This window comes from Panthera onca, chromosome C2 (assembly GCF_046562875.1).
Source record: "Panthera onca isolate mPanOnc1 chromosome C2, mPanOnc1 haplotype 2, whole genome shotgun sequence".
NCBI classification, from domain to species: domain Eukaryota; kingdom Metazoa; phylum Chordata; class Mammalia; order Carnivora; family Felidae; genus Panthera; species Panthera onca.
In genome coordinates this window covers 136,884,903-136,900,956 of record NC_138347.1, presented here as the reverse complement: position 1 = coordinate 136,900,956, position 16,054 = coordinate 136,884,903, and the positions used below count along the sequence as shown (strand labels likewise).

At 39.4% G+C, this 16,054-nt stretch overlaps 1 protein-coding gene and 1 pseudogene across 4 annotated transcripts in view; one reads left to right on the top strand and one right to left on the bottom strand.

The window, feature by feature from the left end:
* KAT2B (lysine acetyltransferase 2B) overlaps positions 1 to 16,054 on the bottom strand; it is a 103,965-nt gene that overhangs the window by 66,842 nt on the left and 21,069 nt on the right. For all 4 annotated transcript variants that reach the window (XM_060638567.3, XM_060638569.3, XM_060638571.3 and 1 more), the window contains exon 2: positions 3,906 to 4,032. In XM_060638567.3, the coding sequence (XP_060494550.1) occupies positions 3,906 to 4,032 (127 nt within the window). The remainder of the gene's footprint in view (positions 1 to 3,905; positions 4,033 to 16,054) is intronic.
* On the top strand, positions 7,040 to 7,585 carry LOC132683043 (small ribosomal subunit protein eS27-like pseudogene; annotated as a pseudogene).

Sequence of the window (16,054 nt, the reverse complement as noted above, 5' to 3'; positions counted from 1 at the left end):
ACCTTTTTTCAAACTAAGCTTTCAAAATCTGGCACGTATTTTATACGTACAGCTCATCTTAATTTGGAGTAGCTATATTTCAAGCGCTAACTCAAGTAGCAAGTAGCTATAACGTTGGACAGCATGGGTCTAGACTAACCATTTTATTCTGTGGATGAAAACTCTGAATCACAAAGGGATTGGGAAAGTGCTGTGCCAGGCCTAGAATTCTGGTTTCCTAATTCACAACTGAACGCTCCTTCCACTTGGCCAGACTGTCAGTCCTATGTTTTGTACCCAGGAGACAGGGAAGAGTGTCCAATGACAGGGCAAGGACACCTGGGAGGGAAGTAACTGTCAGGAGACCGCATGAAACCAGAGCTCACTGTCAAAAGAAAATGTATGGTGAACCAAACAGTATCGGACAGCAAAGCAACAGAACAGACATCATCTCAATCGATAAGCCTGAAGGTTATGTGTTGATAAGCACGGGAATGTTACACGTTGAAACATGTGCATGATCACTGGGGACTAAATCCACCAGGCTCAGCATAGTGACTGTGGAATCAGAATGGTGTACACAAATTTAAATATATTTGAGAATTCAGGCCATCATTTCTAACAGAATTCCTTATACCCTAATCTCTACTGTTGGCATAATTTAATCTGCATAAATAGGAAAATACGTGTGGAACTTGATTTAAATACTCTGGCAAAAGAAAAAAGTGAGGGGAGAGAAAATTGGCAAATTTTAGTAATTATTAAAGCTGGGTGATGAGTACAAGGCACTTATTAAACTATTCTTCCTGGGGCGCCTGGGTGGCTCGGTCGGTTAAGCGTCCGACTTCGGCTCAGGTCATGATCTCACGGTCCGTGGGTTCGAGCCCCGCGTCGGGCTCTGTGCTGACAGCTCAGAGCCTGGAGCCTGTTTCAGATTCTGTGTCTCCCTCTCTCTCTGCTCCTCCCCTGTTCATGCTCTGTCTCTCTGTCTCAAAAATAAATAAACGTTAAAAAAAAAATTAAAAAAAAACCCAAAAACTATTCTTCCTACCTTTACATACTGTGAACTTTTCCAGGATAAAAAGTGTTTTAAAAGGAGTATAAGAGAGAGGAAACATAACCTCAGAAAAAGGTTTTCTAGAGCCCTGATACTAAGACCAAAAAATAAACTGTGAGATCCTGCCAATAATTCTAAGAGCACTTGAAAATGTACAGACATTTCAATTTTAGAAAAGCACACTGAAGAGAGACAGAGGTAAAAGGGGTGGGGAGGGAAAGGACAGAGACGAGGAAAAATATTTTTAAAACACCAACAACCTCAATACCCTGAGAAAATCACTGTCAGCAACTCAACATAATCCTTCCAGATCCTTTCCTGTTAGCATATATTGAAAAAAAAATATGTCATATCTTCTAAACTGATAAAATGAGATTATACTCATGATGCCATTCTTAAGTTAGCATGCCTTCGTGGGAATGACCACCTTCCATGCAGTTCTCGAAGGGTGCAGCGGAGGGCTGGGCACGTGACAGATGCTACACCAATCAGATCCTATCCTCCAGGGATGTAAATCCTCCTAAGCTGATACTCCCGGGGGCTGGGCAGATAGAGCTGAATCATCCAGTGGGGGTGTCCTGGACAGAAGGCCCATAGATTTCTGCAGCTGAGATCCCTGAACAAGACTAAAACTGGGTTTCCCTGTGTTTTCAGCTTCTGGAAGCTACCTTCTTATAAACACTGTTTTCCTATTTAAGCTAAGCAGAACTCCTATCTGTTGGCCGAAGTTCAAGAACTCTGGGAGTATGGTAATACTACCACTAACAGCAAGAAGAGCTAAGAGTAATGCATTAATTTGCCAGGTACTGATCTAAAATTTTTATGTTTTATCTCATTTAATCCTCACAACAATCCTATGATATCAATACTGTTACTAACTCGGTTTCAGAGCTGAGAAAATGGAGCTCCAGGTAAACTGAATAACATGCCCCACTCACAGCTACTGGTTGTAGAACCAAGATTTTATCTTGGGCTGGTGGATCCTTAAGTCCTAAATAATAAAAGCTCCAATTAAGCTACTTTATGACTTGCTTTTTTCATTAATGATATGTTAAGAATGTCTTTCCATATTGGAAAATATATCATTTTTAATAGCCATATTGAATTTCATAATATAGATTGTCATAATTCAAGCAATTATCTCCTACTCTGGGATACTTAGGTTGTTTCTAGTCTTAATATCATGAATAAAGCTGTAATAATGTTCTTTTAGTTTTGAGGACACATCTTGATTTACAAATAGGTTAAATTTCTGGCATGGATCTGCCAGGTCAAAGGATATGTACTTTTTTCCCTATTCTTGATTGTGTATCAAATAAGAGTATTTGTTTTCAAAGCTAGTTGAGAAATATAAAAGGGAACAAAGTTAGCTTTTCTTTGTAAAAGGCCATTTCTGCCTTTGGGCATTCATGTGTGTTTACATGCTCAGAATGGAGACAATCTGCTCAGCTAAGAAAGAAGGCTCTGTTTTTAAATGTTAATTGATGTAAGATAATTGGATTTCCCAATCAATACCAAATACAGTTCAAGCACAGTGCTTAAGAAGTTCTTGAGCCAGCTTTTTATTGCATCATATTTCCTGAGGCAAATTCTAAAGGGCACTCGCTCTGGGATCAATTGTGGAAAAGGTAAGTTATAAGCAAAGGTGTTTCTGTAACTCTTGGAATCCATCCTTTGCACTGTTTTTTTCAAAAATCAGAACTTACATTATTTCAGACACCAGTTATACAATGATGTAATTATGTGTTTATGGTATGTTTATTTCTTTTGTGAGATCAATGTTCTCTATTTCCTTTCTCAGAAGGTTACTTCAGTGCAGTAACTTCCTGGAAGGATCACATTATCTACTTTTCTGCTCTGTAAGGATTGAAATACTCTCCAGCTGAGTACAAAATAAAACTTCAGACTGACATCACGCTACCTTGAAGGCTGATGCTGCACCGTTTCATATCACCAGGAAGCTCGAAAGAAAGATGATGTCAAAAAGAAGCCACCTACTTATGGTCAGGGGGAAAAAACCGCTTCAGTGACCAGGCTCTGCCCAGAACAACCCTGGACAGTAAACTGAACATGCAAGACGTTCTCTGGGAGACTGGATAACCAAAGGGGGAAAAGTAAGTATAATATTCCAAGATGGTCCTTTATGAACTAGAATTTTAATATCTAGGGAAAACTACCCGTTAACTTTTATCTACCCAAACCAAATACAATTTTTAAAATTTTATCTTAAATCGAGTATCAAGACAAGAACATATTAGCACAGTCCAGTTGAGTAACTCTGGCAGAGCCTATCTTTCCAAACTGACAATGATTATCTTGCCAGGGATAGATAAGAAAGTTGAAAGGGAGAACACAAGTAAACATTCACCAAACACAACCCCAGTGAAGAAAGAGCTACCAGATGCAAGAAAATAAACAATATAAAGATAAAATGAAGCACTTCCAGCAAGTTCAGGGAATCAGAAAATAAAATAATAAAAATAATAATAACAATAATGATTAGACAAAGACCCAGTTGGTTGAGGCTTAGATCCTGGAGATCAAAGACCTTCAGGCTCCCATCAGAATGAATGAGGACACATTACACTCTATTCTAAGCCACTCAATGGCCGTGGTCCATCTTATCCAGGAATCCCCCAGTGGAATCCAGCTCTTAGGGAAGGGGGGAGAGATGGATAAGGACTCAGTGCAAACAGTGCAGAGCTTGTCTCACATTAAGCAAATTCATGAGACTAAATAGACTCTTTTGTTACTGCCTCAAAAAGAGGTAAATAGCATGCGAGTTTGGTTAACCCACGGAATTAAGTAAGTTAGAACTTTCAGGCAACGAGGACATCGTTCACGTTCCCTTGAAGATTTAGGAACTCACCTAGGGCATGGCTACAACTCCGGCAGGATTCTGTTAGACTGACAATTATTTGCTGCAGATCAGCTCTGGGGGGAGTAGGAGAAGGGTTGGGGTTTTTCCAGCCATTACATTTACAAGACTCCTCGGCCTAAAAAAGGAATAGAGAAAATCATGTAACAAGCAGCAATGGACTCAACATTTTACGTGAGATCAATACACACTAGTTAGAGGACAGCTACCCTCCCCACTCCTGACTTTGTAACTTTCGACATACGCACAAGAAACAAAAACAGAGAAAAAGGCAAAGGGAGTGTTTGATCCAGGCATTTTGTGTTTTCGTAGTTTTTTTGTTTGTTTCTTTTCTGCTGGCTGGAATGTGAGTGCTGCAGCTCAGACAGCAGACCCATACACTTTGGTACCTTTGGTACCATTGCCCCAAGCAAATGTCCATGGAATGGTCAGTTCCTAGGGAATCCATCCAGAAAGCTTCTCAAGGCAACAAGCCAGATTCCTGAGGTACCTGGAACACAGCCAGGGCCTTGGCCATGATTGAGCCTTGCAGGTTCGAAGGCCCCACCCCACCCCACCCCACCCCCCCCCCACCCCCCCCCCCGCAACTCTGCCCCAAGGACAAGAAAGGAAACCCGCGAAACTGAGGAAGTTAGCAATCTTAAGGACTTGAGGAGGGACACGCCCAGGGGAAGCCACATTTGCTGGCTTCCAAGTCCTTCCAAGTAGGCTCCAGCTTTAGAAAGAGAGAGGGTTTCACGGTGTAGTCTGGGATTTCTACCTGTGATATTTCTGAGGTTTCCTGAACTACAACACTATTATTTATTATTTTGGCAACACTTACTAGATATCTTCCATACTCTCCACATTCCCCTACCTTCTTTGAGAACAGTGAATACAATCTAGCCTTTTTATAGTGACTTGGGTTATAAAATGTAGGACAAGGGATAGAAAGATATCAACTATTTTCAAATGTAAAAATAGCATGAAACATAGCTGGCTGATTGGGGGTGAGAGCCTTCTATGTACACTGTCCAATATGTAACCATTAGCCACATGTGTCTGTTGAGCACTTGAAATGTAGCTAGTCCAAACTGAAATGTGCTGCAGATTTACATACCAGATTTAAAACACTAATGCAAAAATAAAATATTGCATTATTAATGTTCACACTGGTTACATGTTGAAACATTAATATTTTAGGTGCATGGAGTTAAATAAAAGGTATTAAAATTCATTTGACCTGTTTCTTTTTACTTTTTTAATGTGGCTACTGGAACATTTAAAATTACATATGTGGTTCACATTCTACTTCTTCGGGTAGCACTGGTCTACAAAACATCGCATAAATTTTTGTGCTCAGGCTTTGTGTTCGATCTTTGATCAGAGATTTTTTTCTTCCCGCTTCCCACCACCTGCCACCCGCCAGCCCACAAACCCCATAGCAGATGGCTGAAGTTAGAAGTCTAATTTGTAGAAAATTGGAGAAAGGCTGCTACCTTAACCTCACACAGAAAATTCTCCAAGACAGGGACAGTTTCTGAAGTGTGTGCACACATAGGAGAATAAGAAATAAAAGAATACATAACTGGCAAGGCAAGAAGGGCCAAGGTGAAAGAAGGAAAACGTGTTTCTACAGATAAGACCCTATGCTTTTGAAGATAAGTCCTTTGCAGTGGGCCCTGCGAATGTTGGCAAGCCCAGCCTGACTGCTTCTCACATTTTATCACATTTTATCATCCATGAGGATGGAGAAGGCAAGACCAAAAACAGCAACTTAACAGCACAACCCCCAATGAGTAGCAGCTCAAGCAACCCTCTTATGTTTGGCCAGGCATCAGGAAGGATCTGACTATCAAACCCTACTCCTCACTTACTAAGCTGAACTGGGCCGTGAAATTCCCTATAATGAGCCATCCACTTCTTCAGAGACTGGAAAGGTCTCAAAGGGCCATGTTTTTGAGAAGGACTCTCATGACAACTTCCATCCAAGAAAGCATCCCTATAATCTTTGTAGGGATGGAGGAAAACACCCCCATTGTGGATCATTCCTCTCCTAGCAGTGGAATAGCTACCCAAGGGACTCCCACAGCCTCTGACTTCTCTGAGCAGCTGCCCTTTCAAAAAAAAAAAAAAACTCTTGGTAGAAAAAGAAAAATGATGACAATAGTAGTCCAAACAAATCGATTAAATACAGCAGGACAAATCTAAAAGGAAAAATAGCAATGGCCCAAAGCCTTTCAGTTTGTAGAACTAAATTCCAAGCCAAAGAACTACTATGCATATTGAGTCATTCATTGAACAGTATGTATTGAGGGCCTACTCTGTGCCAAGTACTTCTGCTAAGTATGGAAGGAAAGAACTAAAGATCCTGCCCTCATGGTGATGACGGATGGGGCAAACAGGCAACACAAATTAACGAAGTATATAGTATATTAGAAAGTGACAGTGCTATGGAAGGAAAGATGAAGAGATGGGAGAGGGGGTGGGGGAAAGGATAGGACAGAATCTGCAATTTTAAGTAGCTTTTTGAGAAAGGAGCAATAAAGCAAAGACTTGAAGGAGCAGAGGGAGGTGACCATTAGATGTCTGGTGGAAGAATATCCCAGACAGAGGAAATAAAGCAAAGTCAAGAGTGGCTGGCTTGATCAACAAAAAGCAAAGACCAGCATGGCTAGAGCACAGTGAGCAAAGGAAAGAGCTGAGCTGGAAGTAGGAGGAATCCTGCAAAGCCTCAGAGGCAGTAAGAAGGACTTCAGCTTGGTTACTTGACCTGTCGTGTCTCCCTCTCCAACAGGATCCTCTGGGCTTGAAACAGGGATAGGGACAGAACACAAGGACATGAGGCAAGATGTCTCCAAACTCATTTGTTTCTTTCATTTTTTCCTTTCCTCATTTGTGTAAAGCCTTCCCACTTTCTCTTTTCCTTTAGCATCACTCATAGAGGCATCCATTTTTCTGTCACTAGCTTATGTGAGCAAATAATCCAATTTCCTTTCACTTTTAACTTCCAATCCAGGATCAACTATGCATTATTCTATTACACAGGGAAGCATAATAACTACTCATACATTCCAGAATTTATAAATCTCTTTGCTATCTAGATAGAAAGGAACTCTACTCTAATACCTTAACCAAGGCCCAGCAACAGAACAAAGGATTCTTCTGAAACTACCATAAAGATGCCAAGTTGTCTAGTTAAGAGTTTCATCACTTAGCCTTTCTGGCAGTGACAACCTGCCCACAAGAACCTGTAGACTCATACCTTAGGAGCCATAGGAGGTCCTAGCGAAGGACCTCCTGCACCCATCCCTGGAAGAGGAGGAGAGGAAACACAAGAAGAAGCGCCTGGTACAGAGCCCCAACTCCTACTTCATGGACGTGAAGTGCCCGGGGTGCTACAAAATCACCACCGTGTTCAGCCATGTACAGACGGTGGTGCTGTGTGTGGGCTGCTCCACCATCCTGTGCCAGCTGACAGGAGGAAAAGCAAGGCTCACGGAAGAATGCTCCTTCAGACGGAAGCAGCACTAAGTGCACCCCGAGTCAACGTGAGTGGGGAACTATCCCAATAAACAGATTTTGCATACGTTCAAAAAAAAAAAAAAAAAAAGAGTTTCATCACTTACTAAGGCCCAAGATTAACTTTAGGCTAGAGATCAGGTGGGTAATAACTTAAGTTCAAAACCCCAAGGAATTATGTAATCTGGGATTCTGTCCTCATTCACTTTAGCTTTTGACAAACGATGGATTTTGCATCTGGGCACATTAGCAACGACAGCCTACGTCTCCTTCTTTGGCAGGTTGTCTATGGGCAGGCAGGAAAACTAGTAGGAACTCTGCATGGACCAGAGTAAGACTAACCTCTGCCAGCATTTGTAACTCCAGATTCTCAGAGAGACAGTGACCCAGTGAGACATGAATTTCCTTCATTATGAGGAAGCCTGAGAAGCCAACTTGCTCTCAACTGATCCAAAAGTATTTCTAGCCTATGTACTTCACCTCTACAAGAGGCATCAGCCTTGACAAAACACTACTCCGCAGTTCAAAGGTATGAGTCTACAGGTAAATCTCTCCATACTGTGCTTGGGGCTGAAATCCATGGGATCACGCCGTAGCTAAGGCAGTGTTGGGAATGGATTATCTCAGAAGACAATGCTAACGAGGAATGTTTTCTCTGTATTTGAAGGGTGGGTGGGAAGAATGCAGAGGGAAAAGAATAGACAGAATGTGAACCTTTCCTACTGACTCATGCACTGGCTATTTATTCATTCTTCAAACACTGAGCACTACTACATATCAATCATAGGACCAGATACAGAAGACACACAAGAAATTTCTCCAGAAATAAAAACCTACCCGAGTGGTTCTCAATGTTAGAGGCACACTAGAATTACTGGAGAGCTCTGCTAAGCCTAATACCACACCTGGCCCTAGATCAATTAAATCAGGATATCTGGGTATAGATCCCAGACATCAGTATTTTTTTAAGCTAGTGATTCCAATGTGTAGACAAACTTGAGCATCTCTGATCTAAAAGGAAGAGTTACTAGTAATGGATCCATTAAAAACACCCACACTGGGGTGCCTGGATGGCTCAGCTGGTTAAGCGTCCAACTTTGGCTCAGTTCATGATCTCATGGTTCGTGAGTTCAAGCCCCACACTGGGCTGTGTGCTGACAGCTCAAAGCCTGGAGCCTGCTTCGGATTCTGTGTTTCCCTTTCGCTCTGACCCTCCTCTGCTCACACTCAGTCACTCTCTCTCTCTCTCTCTCTCTCTCAAAAATAAATAAACATTAAAAAAAAAATAAAACACACATGCATACTAATAGGCCATGTCAGGAAGATCTACACAGACAAGGGGCTTTTCAAGTGGGAGGAGAGGAGGGGAACAAGAGTTCATTTTAGAAGGGAAACAGCAGATGTGTGCTTTGGAACATACTTCTTACCCATCGCTTCATGTATAGCTAAATATGTAGGTGCCTGCTTTCTCCATAACATTTCTATGTAATTAGAGACCAGTGGTACTCTCCTGAGGCTGGGTGACAGAGGAGAAAAGAGGAGAAAATTCTAACATCTTTGTGTCAGAATTTTCTAGGATTTTTATGAAGGGATAAAAGAATATGTATAGTTTAAAATTCTAAAATTATCACTATAAACAAATACATTATAAAATTACTCCTTTTGGAGGGGGGCTATCATTTATAGATCTCTGCCTGAACCTTGCCTTTTTTAGTCATGATATTTATCTTAAAAATTCAGCCTAGGGGCACCTGGGTGGCTCAGTCGGTTAAGCATCCAACTTCGGCTCAGGTCATGATCTCGTGGTTTGTGAGTTCGAGCCCAACACTGGGCTCTGTGCTGACAGCTCAGAGCCTGGAGCCTGCTTCAGGTTCTGTGTCTCCCTCTCTCTCTGCTCCTCCCCCACTCATGCTCTCTCTCTTTCAAAAATAAATAAACATTAAAAAAGAACTTTTTTAATAAAAATAAATAAATAAATATTCAGTCTAAATTAAAAAACAAAGGTTGAGAATCATCGGCCTAGAATAGATAAGACTTTGGGACTGAATCAAATAGGTGATGCATACCTATTCCTCCTGAAGCTCTACTCAGGAAATACATTCTCAGATATTTTCCCAGACAGCTGTATGGAAAGAGATGAGATCTTCTTGCAGCAAAATCTAAGAACTAGAACATTCTTTCAGGCCTTCCTGAACAGCCTTCCTCAGACTCTGAAGAAGCAAAGAGGCCAGGGATAGAAAAAAGGGGCCAGGTTACAGGAAAGACATGAATTTGAGGCTATCCATCGTCGTAAAAAAAGACTGGCAGGAAACTCAGAGTTCTTTCTGAGCACTCCTGCAAGGGCTCTTTCCCTTTCTCCACTACCCCTCAACACCCTGCCCTCAACCCAATCATAGCAGCAACAGAAGGAATGGAGGCAAACTCAAGGTCAGCAAAATGTTTCAGCTTAGGTTGAAGTTGGTAGAAAGACCACAAGTGACAGTATACAGCATCAATGCCATGGTCAAGAGGAAAGGACTTGCAATTAAAGAAGTACAATTTCAAATCTTAACTCCAACACTTACTATGTGAACCTAGGGTGAATCACTTAACCTCTCCAAGCTTCCTAATCTATAAAGTGGGTTTTAAAGTACCTATCTCACAAGACTGTTGGAGGTATTAAGCAATTAATGTGGGTAGATGCTGAATAAATGGAAATTGTAACAAAGATTACAGTGGCACTGATAATGATAATATGCTAGGAGTATTCTGTTAGGTGAAAGGTGAGCAAGGAACAAGGGCTCTACAAATCATGAGGAACTATGACAATTAATACTTTTTTAAATTTTTTTAAATGTTTTATTTATTATCGAGAGAGAGAGAGAGAGAGAGAGAGAGAGAGAGAGAGAGAATGAATGAGCAGGGGAGGGGCAGAGAGAGAGGGAGACAGAATCTGAAGCAGGCTCCAGGCTCTGAGCTGTCAGCACAGCCCAACGCGGGGCTCAAATTTGTGAACTGAGAGATCATGACCTGAGCCGAAGTCGGGCGCTTACCCGACTGAGCCACCCAGGCGCCCCGACAGTTAATACTTTAAAGCAAGGACTTGAAGAGGATGCAAGCAATGGGAGTAGTTTGAGAATATTGGCCTCAATCACTATGAAAGAGGCTACAGATCTTACTGAATAAAAGACTGAGCAGCTTATAAGTTACGTAAAAAATTATTTTCCTCAAAGAATAAATCAACTCCATGTCCACTATAGGCGAGAACAGTGAGAGGTCACTCAACAGCTCACTGGTGATCTCGGTGGACATTTTTACAAAAAGCAGAGGTGAAGAGAAAATGATGGCAGGGTTACATATATGCAATCACCCAGTAAGTACATAGTATATCAAAATCCATAGGATATGGTCAAGGCAACATTTAAAGGAAAACATATACCCTTAAATGCATATACGGGAAAAACACGACGATTGAAAATAAGTAAACTATTCATTCAACTCAATGATCTAGAAAAAGAGTAACAAAATAAACTCAAGAAAAATTGACAAAAGGAACTTACATAAAAAATTTTTCAGGAAATCAATAACAAAGAAAATTATATACCTAACCAATATAATAAATGGTTGATTTTTAAAGTGTTTTTTTTTTTTTTTTTTTTTCTTTTTCAACGTTTATTTATTTTTGGGACAGAGAGAGACAGAGCATGAACGGGGGAGGGACAGAGAGAGAGGGAGACACAGAATCGGAAACAGGCTCCAGGCTCTGAGCCATCAGCCCAGAGCCTGACGCGGGGCTCGAACTCACGGACCGTGAGATCGTGACCTGGCTGAAGTCGGACGCTTAACCGACTGTGCCACCCAGCCGCCCCATAAATGGTTGATTTTTTAAAAGACATTAAAAGAAACAAACTCGACAATTCTAATGAAGGCAAGAAAAAAAGAACAATGAGAAAGGAAATACAACTACAGATTTATTTTACAACTATAGATAAGTACTCTGTAGAACTTTATAACACTAAACGTGAAAAACTAGATGAATCAAGTGACTTTCTAGGAAAATATAAATTATCAAACCTGATTTAATAAGTAGTAAAGTTTTCTAACAACCCTAGAAGAAAACGAAAAGGTAGTCAAAGAGCTAAAAAAAAAAAAAGGCTCCAGGATCAGATGGTTTTATAGTAAGTTCCAGTTAATTCTCAAGAACTATCCAAAATAAATATAATGTGAACCACACATAAAACTTTTAATTTTCTAGTAGCCACATTTTAAAAAGTAAAAAAAAAAAAAAAAAAAAAAAAAGTGAAATTAATTTAAATAAATTTATTTAATATAGTATGTCCAAAATATTACCGTTTCAACATGTAATCAGTATAAAAACACTATTAATATGACATTAATATATGATAGCACATTTCAGTTCAGACCAGCCACATTTCAGGTGCTCAACTGTCATTTGTGGCTGGTGGCTACCATACTGGACTCAGGAGAACAGATTAGTCCTTTGTATTGTAAACTGTTTCAGAGCATTAGAAAAAGACGCACACTCACATGTCATTCTACGAATCCAGTATAACCCTGCCACAAAAACAGAATACAGACAGCAAAACACACTGAAAAAATCACTAGCCCAATCTCACAAAAAAATTTTTAAAGAAAATGGAAATAAAATATTTGTAAATTAAATCCAACAGTACAATTAAAATCATGCATTTTGACCGACACCTAAGAACTAAGCAAAGTTTATCACAAGAATGCAAAGATAATCAATCATTGCAAACAAATTACATTAACAAATTAAGAAAAAATAATTACAATTGATGCCAAGGAAGCTTTTCATAAAATTCTATATCAATTTCTGATTTTAAAAAATTGCCAACTTGCCATAGAAGAAAATTCTTTTAACTCAAAAACATTATATTAAATAAAGAGATACATTATTCCTATTAAAGTTACCATAACAAGGAAGCCCTCAACACATCCACTGTTCAACACTGTCCTGGAAGTAGATAAAGACTATAAAAATTGGTAGGCAATTCTTAGAGATTATCAAAACTTATACAGAAATCAGTAAATTGACTAAAGAATAAGATCAACATATAAAAGTCAGAATCTTTTCTCTATGTCAGCAAGAACCACTTAGAAAATGTAATAGGGAAAAAAAAGATCCTAATAGCAAAAACCATCAAATACTTAGGAATAAATCTTCAAGGAGATGAGTAAGATCTGTATACAGAAAACCATAACTTTCTACTAAAGATTGGATAAATTTCCGTATTGAAATGAAGAAATATGCATTGTTCATGACAGGATGTAAACGTATTAATTTTACAATTTACAATATGGTAAATCTGTATTGTAAAGATAGCAATTCTCCTCAAACGTATAAGTTCCATAAACCAGATCAGTTGAAAGAATATATACACTTATGACATATATAACAAAGTATTAATATTCGGAATTTATAAAGATCATCTATAAAACAAGAAGTAAAAAGCACAGTCTGACAGGGAAAAATTTGTAAATCCAGATGATTCCAAGAAAAATGGATGCTAATGTTAAATAAATAAACCTATACAAAATGGTCAAAATAACTAGTAATGTAGAAATGAAAAAGTAAAAGCCCTGTGAGGTATTTCCTCATACTAATTAAGTTGGCAAAAATACAGAAAAAGTTGACATTGATATCTAAGGTTGACCAAGATGTGAGGAAACACACACCCTCATATAACATGTGTGGCAGGAAACATTGGTACAGACTTTCAGAAACCAAACTGGACTGTTTGTGCCCTTTGGCCCAAGGGCACTACTTGGAAGCTTTCCTACAGAAATACTCACATGTGCTCAACGATATCTGTACACCATTTATTAGAGCAAAAGAAAAAATATATGTCAGGTAAAATCTGATCATTAATATAAGAATTTATAAAATTATGTAGATTGGTGCCACAGACTATTATGCCACATTTATCAATACAACTAACCGCATAGACTTGGGACCCCTCCAGGTCCCAGTAAAAGGCAGAAAAAGCAAACTACAGAACAATACTAAGCATAATCCAATATATCTTTTAATAAAATAAGAGAATATGCAATTTAAGCATGTAATATGTATTTGGATATACAGAGAAACTAGACGGATACATACTTATGGAGGGGGGCAGAAGTGGGAAAGGGAGAGGGACATTCATATTGTACTTTATCATTCTTTTTCTATTTTAAAGTTTATTTCTTTGTTTTGAGAGAGAGAGACAGACAGACAGACAGACAGAAAGCAATGGGGCAGACAGACAGACAGCAAACGGGGGATGAGAGAGAGAATCCCAAGCTGGCTTTGAGCTGTCAGTGCAGGGCCCAACATCGGGCACTATCTCATAAACCCTGAGATCATGACCTGAGCTGAAATCAAGAGTCAGATGCTTAACCAACTGAGCCACCCAGATGTCCCCACACTGTACTTTATATTTTTCTCTACAGTATTCATATTCATGGGTTGCTTGCTAATTTTCTTTAACATGAATTCATCTGAGGGGAAAATATAATTCCAGAAAAATATCCAAGGACCGTAACAGAGGCTCAGTATAAATCAGTCATGGGGGAGGAAATGCAGAAACCACATCCTTATCACAAACCACATTTAAGAATTCAAGGATCCAAAACTTTTCCCCCGTGGGGTTGCTTATAAAATCTCCCTCCCTTTCCTGAGGTTCAAGCCAAAAAATAACAAGCCTGCAATTCTTGAAAAAGACAATATAGATTTTTGGAGATAGAAATTCTGACTTCATTATTACAACAGACTTAGAAGAATCAGCCCATAAAGAAAAGTTTATTCCACTCCTTGTCTTAACATGACAGAGAAGAATGGCCGTGTTCATGGGGGTCTGGTAATGGGTAAAGATCTCAGGGCAGAGATTTGGAATAATAAAGTCTTATATTCCCTCTGCTAAAAAAAAAAAAAAAAAAAAAAGTTACATCCCAAGTATTAACTTTACTTCCTTAAGCTACCTGTGATAGAAGTACTTAATGAATTCCACCAACAATAAACACTTAAACATGTAACTGAATAAAGGACTTTTCTTTCAAAATGGACTCACTCTGCTTCCCCCACTGAGTCTTGGGATCTCAGTAGCTTTCACAAAGGACTTTTATTTCTTTTGTTCAGAACAACTGAGACTGTTTCCAAATAAATAGAAAATTCCCTGAAAACTAATCGGAAGATAAAAGGACAGAGAGAACAAAGGAGGGAGAAAACATAAGCAAAACACTTAGAAGTATAAAAGTTTTGTGAGCCCCCCAGCACTGGAGCTGAGCTGGCCGGTGTGCAGCAGGCAGCCACAAGTGGGTATCCAGTCTCCAAAAGGGAGTAGGTCCAAGTTGAGATGCATTCTAAGAGTAAAATAAACACTAGAGTTCAAAGATGTACAGTCAAAAACAAAAAATGTTAAAATATCTCATGAAGAATTATTTTACATTGATTACATGTTATAATGAGATGCATTCTAAGAGTAAAATAAACACTAGATGTCAAAGACTTAGTGTCAAAAACAAAAGAAGAATGTTAAAATATCTCATGAAGAATTATTTTATATTAGGGGTGCCTGGGTGGCTCAGTTGGTTGGGCCTCTAACTTTGGCTCAGGTCATGATCCCACTGCTCATGGATTTGAGCCCTGCGTCGGGCTCTGTGCTAACAGCTCAGAGCCTGGAGCCTGCTTCCGATTCTGTCTCCCTCTCTCTCTGCCCCTCCCCCACTCACACTCTGTCTCTGTCTCTCAAAAATGAATAAATGTTAAAAAATATATATTATTATATATTATTACATGTTACAATGATATTGTAGAATATTAAATAATATACTAAAATTAATAAAATTTAATATTTGGTTTTTCTCTCTTTTTTTTTTAATTTGGCATAGTGGGTGCCAAGTCCGGGACTTGAAACACCAGACGGGATCTTATTTGAAAACAGATATGATTTCTTGTAGATATGAACAGTTAAGGATGCTGAGATGAAATTATCCCGAACATCAACTGGGCCCTAAAACCAATAACTGGTGCTTTTATGAAAGAAAGGAGAGATTTGGACATTGAGCCATAGACACGGAGACACACAGGCCATGTGAAGACAGAGGCAGAGACTGGAGTGATACATCTATACACCAAGGAATGCTGAAGATGGCCAGGAGGCAAGAAAGGATTCTTTCCAGAGCCTCTGGAGGGAGCATGGCTCTGCTGACTCCTTGACTTCAGACCTCTGGCCTCCAAAACTGTAAATAAGGAAAGTTTGTTACTTAACCCCCCTTATTGGTGATAATTTGTTATGGCAGTCCTAGGAAACCAATACATATGGCCACTGGAAAATTACATATGTTAAGTCACATGTGTGGCTCATGCTACATTTCTACTGGCTATTGCCACACTAGAGTTTAAAAGGGATCTACCCCCCAAAACCCGTCTTTGCTATAGACCCTAAGAGCTTACGCCTAGGACAGTCCTAACATTTCCTAAGTGGTTCTAAGTGGTTTGAGTTATACCTCTCTGAGATACCTGGAAATCCCTTGAGCTTGGCTCAATTGTTTCAGGATTTATTCTTTTTTCTTTTTTTAGTAGGATATACAAAGCACTTCTTACATGTGTACATGCACTTGGGCACTTGGAAACCTAA